Genomic DNA, 17,371 nt, shown 5'->3' on the forward strand with positions numbered 1-17,371 from the left:
GTACTTGCTTTTTTGTTGCAATGGTCACTTCAGTTCCTAGGAGAACTGAAGAAGAGAAGAAATGAAAGAGAAACTTGTAGCTCTGGAGGTAGATTAGAGGGTCTCCCTGGAGAGATTTAGACTGGACTCTTCCCCTGCTCTTCCTCAGGGCTGTCTTTGACTGCCACCATGCTGGGAGTCAAATTTTCCCTTTCCTCCTTGATTTCCTGATAGTCCTTCTTCTTGTATTTACGGAAGCTGTAGATAGCCAATGCAATGGCCGCTGCCAGGCCAGTGATGATGCCGATGGAAACTCCAACGGATGCTCCTCCTGACAGTCCACTGCCATCCTCCTGGAAATCCCTCATGGCCCGACGCAGCTCCAAAGGCTCTCCCAGCCTCCAGTAGTGGGTCTTCGAGTCCTTAATCCAGGAGTTTGCAGTGTCTGGATTTGTCACCAGGACTGTGTTGGTGGCAGCCTGACTCATAAGGGGTGGCTGGGTATATGGGGGGAGCCTGGCAGGAGGCAAAGACTGTGCCGCGAAGAGTCCAGCTTTGACACAGTAAGACACTTGGCATCCATCACTGATGAGTGCGAGGTGTTGGCTAAAGCCCCCAGGACACTTTTTGGGAAATGGTGCCCCTAACTCTTTGGATGAAGCACTAGCTACCAAAGGGTTCCCAATGGCACAGCTAAAGAAGCCACCAAATGGGACAGAAAACTTGCTTCCTAACTCATAGTCCTGAGAGACACATACCTTGAGGCTTTGAAAGAGAGTCAGTGGGAAATAGCCAGTGGGGCACGACTGGGCATTTGTCAAAGGGTTGATGCTCTTCCCACTGAAGAGACCCCCAAACAGTAGCCCAGAATTTTCAGGGACTTGTCCACTAGCCACACACCAGAAAGCCCGAAATTCAGCTTTTGCCACCCGGAACACATCCTCACATACTGTCTTGCAGAAGATGCGGAGGGTACATTTACGGTGACACTCCAAGTGGTTGTAACCTTCCTCATGGGTCTGAGACAATAGGTGGGTCGGGGAGTAACCAGAGGGGCAGGAGAAGTCACCAGTGAGTGGGTTCTTCTGCAGCAATTTTTGGCAGAGTTGGACCATGTCATTCCCTGACAACTGGGTGCATTCCTGATACACTCCACCGAAGGAGAAGTTGGTCATTTTTCCCTCACAAGAGCCATCATCGGTGTTGGCTTGAAAGTTGAAGTTGGGTGAGCTGGCATCTGTGCACCCAGGGTAGGTATTGAAGAAATAATAGCGCCTCACAGCAGCTTCTACTGTCTTAGACAATTTCTTGACCAAGGGCCCTGGCAAATCAGGCAACATATCGGGGTTAATGAAGAAATACAGAGGCAGACCAGCTCGGTCTATGGCCACCAGATGATTGGTGATGCCTTGTTGCCAGGTCTGGAGGGTAATGCCTGGGTAAAAAGGCACCCCTCCAATGCTTCGCACCCTGGAGTTGGTTCGGTTGGAGAGGTAGTTCTTGACGAAGATATTCTGTGAGACATACTTATCCTCAAATTTAAAGTTCACGATGTTTAGGAAGGCAGTTCCGGCAGAGGCTGTAATAACATTGCTTTGGCTGTCCTGCAGGAAAGAGCTTCTGATGTGGTCCTCTTGAATGAGGGCAGCGCCAGCATCCACACTGGTAGTGATGTGAGTGCCATAGTTGAGAACCAGGAGTTCTGCCAAGTAGGTTGCCATCCGAGTCTGGTTGCTTTCCAGACGCTCAGAGATACTCAGTAGCTCATTCTTAAACCTCCAACTTAGTTCTGAAGCTGGCTTCATTTTGACGGTGTAGACCAGATTTCTAACTTGGACCCGGGTAGTGATGGCTTGGTCTCTCACTTGAAGAGTCTTCATCCTCTGAAAATCAAAAGAGAACTTGCCGTTGACTTTGGAAAAGAGGGAGAGCTCCAAATTGATGGAGTTGGAGGTGCTGCTCTGGTAATTGGTCCAGGACTCCAGGATTTCCGAGTTTATGTCCAAATTACTCTGTTTCTGGGGAATGGTGAAGACCTCATCGGGGATGATATATTGTCCATCTTCTGTGGTCCTGCAGTTGGTGTATGTCAAGGCCAACACGCGTCCCACCTCCACATTTCTCAGGTTATCCCAGCCTCCTCCAGGCAAGACTTCTAGAGTTGGTAGATTCAAGGCATCCTTGCATTTCTGGAATCCTTCCTGATCTGTTTTTACTAGGGATGAATCCACTGTAGCCCAGGCTGCACAAGCCCAGCAGAGGATGAACTCTCTGAGGCCGTTCATGGCTCAGACAGCCCTGGCCAAGCACCAGCCCTAAGAAGCAGCCAGCAAACTCAATTCAAATAAACAGAATGGGAAAGAAAGCAGTTGCTTGAAGCACACAATTTAGCAGTTCTCCTAAAGTTTCTGGTTCCTCCTTTGGTTGATTTCATTTAACAAAATGAGGAAATGAGAACTGATTGCAATATGTAGTGCTTCGTGACTTCAAAAAAAAGTCACATTGGACTTGCCATGCAAATACAGTTCTGTACTCTTACCAAATTAACTAACGAACTGCTCCCTTCCTTAACTACCCTGCTCTAAGACGACTCTGCTGCAGTTGTCGGCATGGGGGGACATTGAGAAAAAGTGAACACATGCTTTAGGTTTCCTTCATGGAAACTTTCTGGTTTCATTTTGATTTTCATTTGCTTTCTGAAGCTTAATGATTCACACATTTTTCTATTCTCTCTATTGGGGCTGTATTTCCAGTTTCCTTTTACTGTAAATGCAAATGAAAAGGCAGCATCAATCTTACTAATATCCTGTTTCTTCCCTTCCCAGGCTAGCAGTAAAGCAGAAGCCTGGATTTCTCCTTTACCTGTGGTAGAGGTTGTCCTAGCACATAAAAGGAACAAAAATCTTGGACTAGCTGCTATGCAGTTTCATTTTGATAAGCTCTACCCAGTTTTGGAGAGTATTGTTTGGGCAGCAGAGTATAGATAGCCAGAGAGGATTCTGCTTGTGATACTCTGAGAATCCAAGTCTACATGCAGCATGAAGGCAAAGTATCATGCATTTTTATTCAGAAAGAAATGCTTAAGAAAAGAGAAAACCCTTGACTCTGGAGCGGTGGTGCAGCGGTAGGGTGTTTGCCTTGCATGTGGCTGACCTAGGATGGACTGCGGTTTGATCCCAGGCATCTCATATGGTCCCCCAAGCCAGGAGCGATTTCTGTATGCAAACCCAGGAGTAACCCCCGAGTGTTACTGGGTGTGGCCCAAAACCAAACCAAACCAAATCAAAACAAAACAAACAAACAAAAAAAGAAAAGAAAAAATCCACAATATATATTCTAGATTTTGATTTTCCAAGACCAGACATAGGCCAATACACATATATATGCTCTGCGAGTGTGTGTGTTTGTGATAGAAGATGAATTGGTAGTTGTTATACTTTTAATTTTTCTCTATATATAGATGTATATATTCATAGGAACATAAAAATCCAATGAGCTTTACATTACTTATATTTTTATAAAAATTATTATTGTTATCAATTTTTTGGTTCACCCCAATATTTTGTAGAAATTTGTAGAATTTTAGGGAATTCCTCCTTGCAGTCACTGTGGTAAACTGCAAGTCCTCCTGCTGCTTAGCTGCTGCAGAGTTGCAAGGACCAAAGTCTGCCAGGGCTGCAGAGGCCTGAGGCTACCAGGGCCAGAGGTTGCAAGGTTTTCAGGAGCCCATGGGGTATGTCTGCTGGGAGAGAGAGACAGAAAGAGAGAGAGAGAGAGAGGAGAGAGAGAGAGAGAGAGAGAGAGAGGAGAGAGAGGAGAGAGAGACAGAAAGACAGAGAGACAGAAAGACAGAGAGACAGAAAGACAGAGAGACAGAAAGACAGAGAGACAGGGAGACAGAGACAGAGATAGAGACAGAGACAGAGAGAGGGAGAGAGAGAGAGAATTAATAACTGTGGCCAGAGGTGGCTAGTTCAAGGCCCAGGTTCAAGAAAGAAATATAAAGGGATAGATACAAAGAAGGCAGCATCTCAACGATGTTTTATCTCCAGCACCCTGTGAGCCATCAGGTGCTGCCTGCCCCACAATGGTCCAAGATTTTGCCTTTATACCTGGCAGGACAAGAGGGCATGTCCAAGGAGCATGTCCAGGGGTCTTATCCATGTCCAACTGTCATTAGAGTAGGATTATTCAAGGGGCTTCTAAGTCCAACTGCCATTACATCAATACTCAATGGTGATAAAGGCATATTCTTGGCTCTGTGCTTAGGCATCACTCTTGGCAGGATTCAGGGGAGCATATGGTGATCAGGTCCCTTATTATTATTGTGGTTGTTGTTTTTTTGTTAGTTTGTTTTGGTCCATACCCAGAGGAGCTCAGGGTTTAGCCTGGATCTGCACTCAGAAATCACTTCTGGCAGACTTGGGGGACCATATGGGATGCTAGGGATTGAACCCAGGTTGGCCGCAAGCCAGGCAAACTCCCTACCCATTGTGCTATCACTAGGTTTTCTATTGTTATTTTTAACAGTTAATTCCAGTGGTACTCTACCTAGGAGTAAAGTTTTCAATGATTGGCCTTGAAATAGAGGGTGAATAAAACTACATACACTCTGTTATTCTAGTGAGGGAGATTTGCAGTGCCAGGGTATAAACTTTGGATCTTGTGCATGCCATGTCAGCTCATACACCTGACCTTCTTCTCGTATATTTAAAACAACTATTTATTACAGCACCAGGGGGAGGTAATTCAAGGTTTTTTTCCTTTTAAATGCTTGTATTAGGCTTAGTCAACTCTAGAATGTAGAAGATTTATCTAGTTCTATCAAAATCCAATTCAGTTCATTTTGGTTTATTTTGGTTTTGAGGGAGAGGGCACATCTAGAGGTGCTCATAGCTTACTTTTGGCTCCTCACTCAGAAATAATTCCTGTTTGGTAGACCATATGAGATGCTGGAGATCGAATTCGAGTCCTTCCTGGGTTAGCCGCATGCAAGGCAAATGCGCTAGAACTGTGCTCCCACTCTGGCCCCCAACTTTGTTAATTTTGGGGGAACAACTAAGTGCACCTTAATACATGCCAGGAAATGCATGGGAATTAATTAAACTCTCAATTGTACCTCATGGATTTTGTAATTATACTGTGCATCAGAAAAGTATGAGATGGAAAGTCAAGTTTCAATTTGTGAATATCACTACACAATATTACCATAGACATCCTGGGTAGATGTGGTTTTAAAATAATAGAACTGAGGGCCGGGCGGTGGCGCTAAAGGTAAGGTGCCTGCCTTGCCTGCGCTAGCCTTGGACGGACCGCGGTTCGATCCCCCGGTGTCCCATATGGTCCCCCAAGCCAGGAGCGACTTCTGAGCGCATACCCAGGAGTAACCCCTGAGCGTTACCGGGTGTGGCCCAAAAACCAAAAAAAATAAAAAATAAAAAAAAATAAAATAATAGAACTGGTTGCTCAGTATCAAGTTTGAGTTTCATTTATTAAAATTTTGATGATATTGTAAACCTGGCAATAGAAATTTGGGGTCTATGCATGACTTAATTATTCTGTTTTGGGAAATTAACTTACACTGAAGAGGAATTTATTATTAAGCACTGTTCAGTTTGCACTTGAATAGAAAAATCCTGGTTACCTTTTATTACATCCACTATCTATAAGTTTATAAAATTATAAGATTATAGAATGATCTATGAATTAAAAATATATATTATATGGTCTGAATGCTCATCAGTTCTTCTAATATTTCTCAAAATTGCCATATACTTTTCTTCAACAATTTTCAGGGTTTATGCATCAGAATTAGAGCATCCCTTCTACCATTTTGGAGGCATGCTGACAATTTCCTATTCATTGTTCCACTTTGTTAATAGAGTTTTCTGAGATCTCACTCCTTGCCATGAAAATACAAGAGGGAAGTGTTGATAATTCTAGGTTTTCTACTTTATGAGGGTGAGAGTAGCTTTCATCTTTACATGTATTAAAGAAAGAAATGGACAGTAAAGGTCAGAGACATAATACAGAGGGTAAAGCACCTGTCTTACAGGTAGCTGATTTTGGTTCCATCCCTCACACCCTTTATGGTTCTCTAACAGGACAGGAATAATACCTGGGAGAATAAGGCCAGGAGTAAGCCTTGAGTACACAGAACGTGGTTCCCAAATAAAATAATAACATATCGATAGTAGCTAAAAGAGTTCACCAAGATATGGGGCCAGAGAGATAGTACAGTAGCAGGTAGGGCTGCTGTACAAGGCTGACCTGGATTTGACTTCAACATCCTATATTTTCCCCTGAGTACTGCCAGGAGTAATTCCTGAATGGAAAGTGAAGAATAACCCCTGAGCACTGCTGGGTATGGCCCCCCAAAGCAAAACACCATCAAATAGAACAAAATTAAGCAATCTAAAACTATGTGACATCTACAGGACAACTTGTTTTATCTTTTAACAAATAAAAATAAATATAAATATAAATAAATTCAAACCATTTAAAATTGTAGTTTTATGCCATAAAGTAAAAACCATGATATATATTTCTGCATAATTTTAATTATGCACAGATATATGCAACAAAGAAATGTCATCAAGTCACTGATGGCTAAGTTTGATCAGTTATTTAATCATTTCTTTTACTTTATGTTTGTTTGTTTGTTTGTTTTTTGGGTCACACCCGGCAGTGCTCAGGGGTTACCCCTGGCTCTATGCTCAGAAGTCACCCCTGGCAGGCACAGGAGACCATCTGGGATGCCAGGATTTGAACCACCGTCCTTCTGCATGAAAGGCAAACACCTTACCTCCATGCTATCTCTTTTTAAAAAAATTTTTAACTGCTAATATTCACTGATTTGGCAAATATTTATAGAGCATCTTCTTAGTACTAAATATAGATATGAGTCCTGGTAATTATTAGATTTTTACTCAGGAAAATAACCAACAATATTTGATTTAGACAAGAAGGGAAAGAAATCACTTCTGGATTTCTTATATAATTTCCTCTTTTCAATTCATAGGGAAACAATGAAGAGAGAAGTGAACTTGATAGGAATTTCAACTCCAGTTAAACTTGCACATAATTGGCAGAAATCACTTACTTAGAATGGAAAGAAGCAACCCCAGAGTTTGAACTAAATTTATTTCATTGCTTCTTGCTTTCCTCTGCACACCACAATTTCTTTCACTGGGTGCCCTTACTGAAATGCATGGTGTACGTGCATAAACTCTCCAGATGGCCAGACTTAAGGGTTTGTATTTAAATATTGAATTTTGGTCTTTAGAAGAAGAAAAAAGGCAACTGTTTTGTCAGAATAATTTCACTTCCTCTAAAAAGAGGCCCAAGGAAGTCCCATGACTGTTTTCTGCTTTCCTTGTCAGTATAAGCACCTATAACCTTCCAACATCGTCTCATACAGAACCAAATATGACTGAAGATTGGACTTTAGTTCTGTGTGGGCACAGAGTTGATGTAGATGTTTCCAAGTACTTCTGCATTTCACCTGTGGTTTGGAATGGGGAATGGAGCCATTTTTGGGGACCATGCCTTTCCTTTCTGTTTAAAACAGGAATTCAGGAAACCAGTTTAAAATAGTTGAATCATTGCAAAATAGATCAGAGAGTGGCTTTTTTTTAACTATGCAATTTTATTTTATTTCTTTTATCTATTTTTTATTATTTTAATCAAAGTGGATTACAAATCTTTCACAGTAATATTTTAGGTATATAGTGATAATGAATCAGGGGCGTACCCACCACTAATATTGTCCTCCCTCCACCCCTCTTTCCAGCATGCATCCCATATCCCCCTCTTTTAACCCCCAAGCTGTTATTATATGTGGTCCTCTCTGTGTCTAGTATGTTGTGAATTGGGTATCGATTCTGTTGTCATTAGCTTTGGATGTGATGCTTAAGTTTGAACCTTTTTTTAATTTCTATTTGATGTTCATGTAATTATTTGGTCTTGGTAACCTCCGTTATTTCCCCCTCCATTTGTGAGGCAGAGCAAGATGATTCAAGTTGTGTGGTTCTGTTTGGAGGAAAGAGAAAAAAAAGTAATAATAATAAAAATAATAATAAAATTAATTTGGTTCTGGAAAACATGGGAGGTATCAATGAGCAAAGAAGAACCTTTTCATTACTTTCCAAATAGTAAATTCTTTTTTTTTTTTTTGGTTTTTGGGTCTCACCCGGCTGTGCTCAGGGGTTACTCCTGGCTCCATGCTCAGAAATTGCTCCTGGCAAGCACGGGGGACCATATGGGACGCCGGGATTCGAACTGATGACCTTCTGCATGAAAGGCAAATGCCTTACCTCCATGCTATCTCTCCGGCCCCCCAAATAGTAAATTCTTAATATAATAGTTTTGTTTGTTTGTTTGTTTGGGTCACACTTGGCAGCGCTCAGGGGTTACTCCTGGCTCTACACTCAGAAATCGCTCCTGGCAGGCTCAGGGGACTATATGAGACTCTGGGATTCGAAACACCATCCTTCTGCATGCAAGGCAAACACCCCACCTCCATGCCATCTCTCTGGTCCATTTTCCTAATATAATGTTTTGAGAATATCTTTGTCAGTTTCACCCTCTCTGAACTGGACTCTTTTTTTCTCATGGGAATTGTTTGTTTTCCAACCACAAAAATAAGAACACTTGGATCCTCTTAATCTTGTGGGTAAAAACAGAAAGTCTGTTTGAAATCTTGCATAGCCCCATAAAAATTAGATCAGAATTTTAGTTTCCCAACACATTTTATTTCCTTTGCTATTAACCTTTTCATCCTCCTCCTCCTCCTCCTCCTCCTTCTCCTTCTCTCTCTCTCTCCTTCTCTCTCTCTCTCTCTCTCTCTCTCTCTCTCTCTCTCTCTCTCTCTCTCTCATACCCTTGCATATATTCAGCAATTCTCAGGTATTACTCCTGCCTTTACACTCAGGAATTACTCTTGGTATGACGACTGAAGACTGAATCTGGGTCTGCCACATGCAAGGTAAACACTCTACCTGCTGTATTATCTCGTATCAAAGTATTCTTTGCAAGGACCAGACCAGTGACAAAAGTGGTAGGGTGTTTGCCTTGCAAGCACTGATCTAGGACAGACATCAGTTTGATTCCCTGGCTTCCCATATGGTCCCCCAAGTCAGGAGCAATTTCTGAGCTCATAGCCAGGATTAATCCTGGAGTGTCACTGGATGTGGCCCAAAACCACACAAAAAATATATTCCTTTCAGATTTACCTATTTTTGTTATGCAAAATAGTTTAATTGAGTAAAATTTACTTAGAAAAATGTGAAAGGAGAGAAAGAAAGAAATGCACGTTTGAGAGAGAACACAGGTTTCTCCGGAGTGATAAAAACAAGCAGGAAAAGAAAAATATATTTATGTATAGATATTTTTTCAATGATATACTTATCAGCAACAGGGATGTGAAAAGGCACTCAGCATCTCTATGATCAGGGAGAGGCAAATAAAAAATATAACAAGGTGCTATCTTCTGTTAGAATTGCTATTGTCCAGAAGATAAGAAATAACAAGTATTTGTGAGGATGTGGAGAAAGAGAGCCCTTATTGATAAGAATGGAAATGGCTAAAGATGATATGTAAAGAAATATGGATGAATGCTTTTCAAAATATCAAAATCTATAGCTATCATATAATTCAGTACTTCAATTTCTGGGTATTGATCTGAAGAAATAAAAATACTAATTTGCAAAGATTTCACTATATTTACTGCACCATTAATTACAATAATCAAAAACTAGGAATAGTCTAAGTATTCATTTTATGTATAACAAATCAAGTATGGCGGCTGAAGAGTACAATGAGTAGGGCATTTACACGGCATGCAGCTTACCCAGGTTCAGTTCAGAGAACCTCATATGGTCGTTTGCATACCACCAGAAATCATTACTAAGCTCAAAGCCTGGGGTAAACCCTAAGAATTACTGGCTTTGGCACAAAGCTAAATAAATAAATAAAATCTGGTTTATATCCACAATGAAATACTATTCATAAAAGAGAGCTCTCTTGCAACTTTCAGCTTTTTTGTTTATTGGTTTTTGGGCCACACCCAGCGGTGTGCAGGGGTTACTCCTGCCTGTCTGCTCAGAAATAGCTCCTGGCAGGCACAGGGGACCATATAGGACACCGGGATTCGAACCAACCACCTTTGGTCCTGGATTGGCTGCTTGCAAGGCAAACGCCACTGTGCTATCTCTTTGGGCCCAACTTTCAGCTATTTTAATATTTCATGCTATTTAAAAAATAGCATGCATCTATGTTTAAGTAAAATAAAACAGAGAAAGATAGGATAATCTCACTTATATGTGTCTTCTTCAACAAGAACAAAATACACTAAAAACAAAATTATGTAGGGTTGTGGTTGCTAGAGGTGGAAAGAGGAGGTTGGTAAAACAAATAAAGTGAGCTAATAGGAATGAATTTTCAGTTATAAAATGTTTAGCATATTTGACTATAACAGACAGCTTGGTAATTACTTTTAATATTGCTCTATTGTATATATAAAAATTGTCAAGAACTTATATCTTAAAATTCTCACATAAACAAAGATTTTTATTGTAAACATTCACAGTGATAAATGTTACCTAGACTTATTGTGATGATCATGTCACAGTATATACAAATATAGAACAAATATGCTACATAGCTAAAGCTAAAGTAATAATATATGACACTTATACATATTTAAAAACTAAATTGTTTTATATTAGTAAACTATCAAGGAAAACTAATGAAATTAAGAGCACTGACTGGCTGGAGTATGGGTCTATTCAACCTCTAGACTTTATCCTTTTTCCATTATTAATCAACTGTTATAAAATATCAATATATATCAACTGATATATAATATAGATATATTATACATACATAATTTAGATGTAAAATAGAAGTTTTAGAATTTAAATAGAGAAAACATTCTGTCTCCAGAAATCACTTTGGGGCAAGTTCCCTCAGCCTCCATCTACTCAACAGAATAGCACAAACAAAACCTTTATGTAATATATTCAATTGTTAAAGATTCACTGCATATGCAATTATTTATGTAAAGTTTTAGATGTTCAAGTAAGAGCTCAGTGTTTATATATGCATATATATGTAAATATATATATATATATATATATATGCTTTCAAATTTATTAAAATTACTTTCCAGTTAGTCTCTGTGGTAGTCTTTCCAGAATGGGAATGGTAGGAAAAACAAATTGTAACATCTCAGGAACTTGATTTTCCTCTGGTCGTCCAATTGACAACATACAAATTCATATTGATTCAGAAGGATTACTAATATTCCAAGAGCATGGTTCTGCTTAATGATAGCAATCTGGTAGTGATGCTGTCTGGATTAATAACACAGGTAAATTGAAAGAGACTGATTGCTTTTTCAAAGAATTCATTCTAGCAATCTTTTGCAACAAAGTGGGTAAACCGTTTCTCTAAAAGCTCAGCTGATTAGTACTTAGGTTTTGCAACTCAATGGTTTTTGAAGCAACTATTCATTTCTGCTACTATAGTGCTAAAGTAGATAATATATAAATGCATTACAGGTTTGGAATTGTGTTCCAACAATCTTTATTTATAATAATAAAGGCTGGGTTTGACCTGAAATATAAAGTTTTCTGGATTCTAATTTACAATCATAGAATTATAGATCTAGATAATGCTTGATCCTTTTCCAATACAGTTGTTAAAAGTGTTCTTCCAAGGTCTTCTACTTCAGTGCAGGTAACTCTTAACCTCTCGCCTTTGGACAGTTCTGAATCTTAGAATATTCTTTTATTTATTTCTTTATTATTATTATTATTATTATTATTATTATTATTATTGTTATTTTGGTTTTTGGGTCACACCTGGCAATGCTCAGGGGTTACTCCTGGCTCTATGCTCAGAAATCACTCCTGGTGGCTTGAGAGACCATATGGAATGCCAGAATTCGAACCACGTTCCTTCTGCATGCAAGGCAAATGCTTACCTCCATGCTATCTCTCCAGCCTGATTCTTAGAATATTCTTGCTTCAAATAAGCTCAAAGTATCAGTTTGGACCTCTAGCATCCAATTCTTGATTTTGTGCTCTCACAATTTTTACAACTGAGAAGGTAGTTGGGTTTGTGCTCGAAAGTCCAGTGAGGGCTTAAATATATCTATTTTGTTTGCTAACTAACACATATAGATAGAGACTACTTTCCTAAGATACGGTTACTTTTCTGATAGGTCAATTATTTATTTTCATATAATGTGAAATTTTAGGTTTTCTAGGACATTAATTATAGTGGACAGGACACTGGTAAGCTTGGAAAACATGTTAGTTGGTAAGAAAAAAGTATTTCAGTATTTTCATAAAATTACTACATAATAGTAACTGCCTTTCCTTGAAGTGTTCCTGACATCTACTAGGTGATCAATACATATTTATTAGATAGATTAACTGAACAAATTAATAAATATAAAATATTGCAAGGCTTACAGGATCCCAGGTGATAGGAATGATTGACCAAGACAATCCATTTAGCCTTTAGAGAGATTCAGCTTACATTAGAAATTGGTGAGAATTCACATACCTAAAATCATTTTATCCCAGCATCAAGTCAAATTTGGGTTGGAGGGACATAACATAACATGACAAATATTTTATGATTAAATTAACATGAAGTAGCTAAAATAGGTAAATTTATAGAGCAGAAAAATGAAATAACATTTAAATGGGTGGTGGAGGGAGCAATGAGTAATTATTGTTCAATGGATAGAGAGTACAATTATACTTTAAAACATGTGCTAGACCTGAAATCTGCTTTATGAACTGAGCGTTCCATGGGTTGGGTGTTGTCAGCATTTAGACAAAGATGGGGGGAAGCAGACAGCTTGTGGAGGGTGTTAAGTTGGGAAGTACAGACTTCATATGCATAAAACCCCACTTGAACATGACTGTAAACACAGTACCTCAAAGAAAAGGGGAAAAAATATATGCTGGGACATGAGTGAAAAAAAATAGCAGAGATTAAGGGAAAAAGCTGCTCCAGACTATAAAACTTATTGTGCATGTATCTTAGACTGGTGACTTACCAACTTTAAACTTATTTGTGAGAAAAGGAATTAGCAATGTGTATTAAGTTAGAACCAAAACCAAGCAAATGATTATTTGCAGAATTCCAATCTTTCCTAAGATGCCATCTACTATTTATTAAGGGCTTTTAATAGTATTAAATATTACAGCAATAGTACAGCAGGTAGGTCATTTGTCTTGCATTCAGTTGACCTGGGTTTGATCCCTGGCACCTCTTATGGTCTCGAGTCCACCAGAAGTGAACCTTGACTACAAAATAAGCCTTAAAAAGCTTGACCACAAAAGCCTTGAGAAGCCTGACTACAAAAAGAAGCTTTGTAAAACTCAGAATGACAACAGATGTGGTCCCAAGCCCAAAATAAATACAGTCCAGGAAATAGCCCAATACTTTATGCAGATCCTCATTTTAATTTAGTCTTTATAGATAAAAACTAACATTTCCCATTAATACATGAAAAAATTTGGGTTTTTGAAAGATTTGAGAAGTATAATACAAATAAATAATGTTTTATTTCAAACGGGCTTCTGAGAATCAAATGAAAAAAGAAATCAAATGCAGTCTATATGGAAAATTCTACCACGGTGCTAACAGGGGAAGACAGACATGAGACCCAAGTGTGCAGGCAAAACCCCAATGGCTCAACACATTTACCCAACGATGAGTCATATGTTCCTGCATTTTACAAAAAAAAATACCACAGGGTTCCTCAGGACAAACCTGCCTGAGTTCCTGTGACCTGCTTGCAGGAAAAGAGCATGATGATATTGGTGGTGGACATACGACATGCAGTGGTCCTCAAACTATGGCCCATGAGCCACATATTGTATTTGTATCTGTTTTGTTTCTTCATTGCAAAATAAGATATATGCAGTGTGCATAAGTTTATAAGTTTTATTTGTTTATAAGTTTTGTTTTTACTATAGTCAGACCCTCCAATGGTCTGAGGGACAGTGAACTGGCCCCCTGTTTAAAAAGTTTGAGGACCCCTAGAACAAAATGTTAAGAGATAAATATTGTGTTGTGTATTTTGTCACGGTATTTTACACTCAACAAAAAAACTAAAAGGACTTCCAGCCAAATGTTAATTAAGTAGCTTTGGTAGTGAGATTATGAATGGTATTTTTTACATTTCTATGCATAAATATACCATCATAATGTATTCTACTAAAATTGAGACATTTATTTTCATTAGAAAAATGTCATTCATGGTATTTGGAATGGATATAATAAAAAAAGTAGCTTAACAAAATGTTTCTTTTTCAATCGACATGTATCATACACAGGCAATAAATTTTACTTTTTTGTTGAAAGAAAAGAAATTTGTGGCTAGATTCCCTTGATTCCAATGAGGTGAATGTGTTTTTATCTAAGCCTTACAGAGAGAAGGCCCTCTCAAAGAGTCTTGGATGTTATTTTCTGTTAAATGTAATACTAAATAATGTTGAGATCTCCCTTCTAACATCCTTCCCAACTTCTTCATATCTTTGCTAAGAATGGGCCCCTTTCATTGCAGTCCTCAGTCTTGAGGCATTTGGGACACTATTGAATTTCTACAGCTACTTAAGAGGGCAGTAATTGTCCTGCTTGTTATTTTGAGTAGAAATTGTTTATGGCAACAATCTCCTCTCTTTGGTGATGGTGAGAGGCCATTTCTAAGTTGAGTAGGGCAATAGGATAGCAAATATTCTAAACTAACCAATACCTTGAACAGAGACCTTGAAATAGTTATAACTTCTTTTTCTAAAATATAGCTTTACAACTTGTTTGTAGAATGAATAAGAATGATATCTAGTAAAGGGTCTAATTAATCACACAGCTTCCTTAGAAAGAAAACTGACCCCTTTGGCTTTTCTCTTTATCTCTCCTATCTTTTTTAGGGAAATTTTCTTAAGTGCTTTTTAATTTTTTTTTTAAGGTTCTAGGAGATAAATCATTCTTTCAATTTTTATTACACTGTTTTTTGGCTTCTAGTGTCACTTAATTTTTCTTATAATTACTTTATTTAAACCCTGTGTTTACAAGGTTATTCATAATAGAGTTAGTTTTAATTTCCCCAAATACAAAGTTAGGCATGATGGAGATTCAATCATGCAATGTACAATGCCCTTCACAAGTGTAGATCTTCTTTGGGGGAATTTTAGAAAGTTGAGATTCAGAAACATTTCCTCAACTCATCCCCTACTCTCTTCATGGTAACTGTGAGACCAGATTTAAGGTATTCTAGGAGAGTAACAGGTTTTTCTCAATTTCAATCTAGCCATGAATTTGAATGTGTTATAAAATACTGACAATATTCATTAAATGGCATTGTAAAGGCAAAGTAAAATTTAAGAATCATCTTTTGAAGACATTATTATAATAATGTTTAGAATCAATAGAGATGAGGGCTGGAAGCACCGGCTCACTCTATGAAGCTCAGCACAGAAAGTTATGAGTGCAGTTAGAGAAATAACCACACTAACAACTATCATGACAATGTCAATGAGTGAGAGAAGTAGAATGCCTGTCTCGGAGGAGGAGGGAGTTGGGGATATTGGTGATGGGAATATCGCACTGGTGAAGGGTGTTCTTTTTATGACTGAAACTGAACTACAATCATGTTTGTAATCATAGTGCTTAAATAAAGACATTATCTTTAAAAAAATCATCTTTTAAGATACAGGCCAAAATAAAGCTGAAGGCAAATAACTTTAACCTGAAGTGCTATGTCAAGTGCTCCTAACAGCTGTGGGTGCTGTTTATTTAGATTAGACTATACCTTGGGCTCTCCAGGAGGATCCTTGCTAATCTTCATAGTTTAGTTTAAGCATAATTTCTCCCTGAAGGGCTCTCTTAATTCCACATGTCTAGGTTGTATCAGACTAATTTGTGTGCCTACTTCTATTTCTTTTTTTTTTTCCTTTTTGTCATAACCTCCTAAACTAATTCATTTCTGAATAGTTTTGGGGGATGCCCCATTCTTTCTCCTCTATAGTCACTTGTTCTTCCCCAGGAAGACCTGGGATGTCATAGTGTCTACCCAATACATAATTCCAATGCTCAACTACAACAAGATGATGCTTAAACAAGATTAAATTTCAAATAGGGGCCGTAGAGATAGCATGAAGAAGGACTGTGGTTCAAATCCTGGCATCCCATATGGTCCCTGGAGCCTGCCAGGAGCAATTTCTGAGCGTAGAGCCAGGAGTAACCACTAAGCCCTGCCAGGTGTGATCCAAAAACCAAAACAAAAACCAAAACAAAACAAAAAACCAAAAAAGTTTCAAACAAATAATTACTCTTTTCTGTGTAAGGATGGCAGGTAATATTTGGAGTTTATAGATATAAAGAAAAACAGTTGTTGCTAATCTCAAATTAAAATGTAACTGAACATCCTAGATTCTATCTGGAAACTAACCATGTTGGACTCAATGGAAATTGATGTCTTTACTTTTGAGTACAGATTGGGTGTGCAATATGGCAACTCCAGTATTTTGTCATAGTAGATCTAGTAGTTCTAGTAGTTGTTTTAGTAGTTGAGCTGGAACACAGAACTGAGAAATACAAAAGATGTGCTTCACATACCACAAGCACCAGTGAATTATAGATAAGAGACAGGTGGACATCTGGTAAATATTATTTTCTTAAATTTCTTTTTCAATAGGCTGTTTTGATAAACTTAGGTTTTGTTGGGTCAACTAAAAGACTTGACAATTTTTCAATTTAACTGCAATCTGCTTGGTAAGTCCCAGATCTACTCTGAATCCTTCTGTTTCATTTGCCCTCCTCTTACACTTGTTTCTCTGGGTGAAGCAAATTTTGCTGCTTAAATGTATTTTTTATGTGCTTACACTTGTTTCTACATATTTTAGAGAAGTTTTGCTTTACTCTTCTGGGGAACTGTAAATTCCTTTTGGGAGGAACTAAAACTGACCTTTTTGTTAAAAAAACAAACACCTGACTTCTTGATTTATTGAATACATAACAGGTAGTCATTACTTTTTACTCATTTTTTTTGGAGGGAGAAGTAGAGTCAACACTGGCAATGCCACTCTCTGGTCTATATTTAGGGATTGCTCCTAATAGTGCTTCGGGAGATCCTGCCATGCTGGGGATTGAAACTGGCCTTATGCATACAAAGCCCATTCATCAGTCAATTGAGACAATTCTCTGTCCCTTTGTGTTATTTTGAGTGAGTAAATATATAAAAAAGCAAAGTTGCTGTCATTGTTGTACTATTATGGATCATACACTAAATTTATTTGCACTAAATTTATTTGTAGTGCTCCCTGGGGAGTCCATTTTTGGTTGTGGAATGGGAAAGAATGCATACATG

The 17,371-nt window shown here is 38.4% G+C and overlaps 1 protein-coding gene across 1 annotated transcript; it reads right to left on the reverse strand.

Moving 5' to 3' along the window:
- MPEG1 (macrophage expressed 1) lies at positions 1-2,280 on the reverse strand. The gene has a single exon (XM_049779617.1). It carries the CDS (start codon positions 2,262-2,264, stop codon positions 117-119), a length of 2,148 nt encoding a protein of 715 aa, XP_049635574.1. The 5' UTR covers positions 2,265-2,280; the 3' UTR covers positions 1-116.
- Positions 2,281-17,371: the final 15,091 nt, after the last annotated feature.

The sequence above is a fragment of the Suncus etruscus genome, chromosome 9 (genome assembly GCF_024139225.1).
Source record: "Suncus etruscus isolate mSunEtr1 chromosome 9, mSunEtr1.pri.cur, whole genome shotgun sequence".
NCBI classification, from domain to species: Eukaryota; Metazoa; Chordata; class Mammalia; order Eulipotyphla; family Soricidae; genus Suncus; species Suncus etruscus.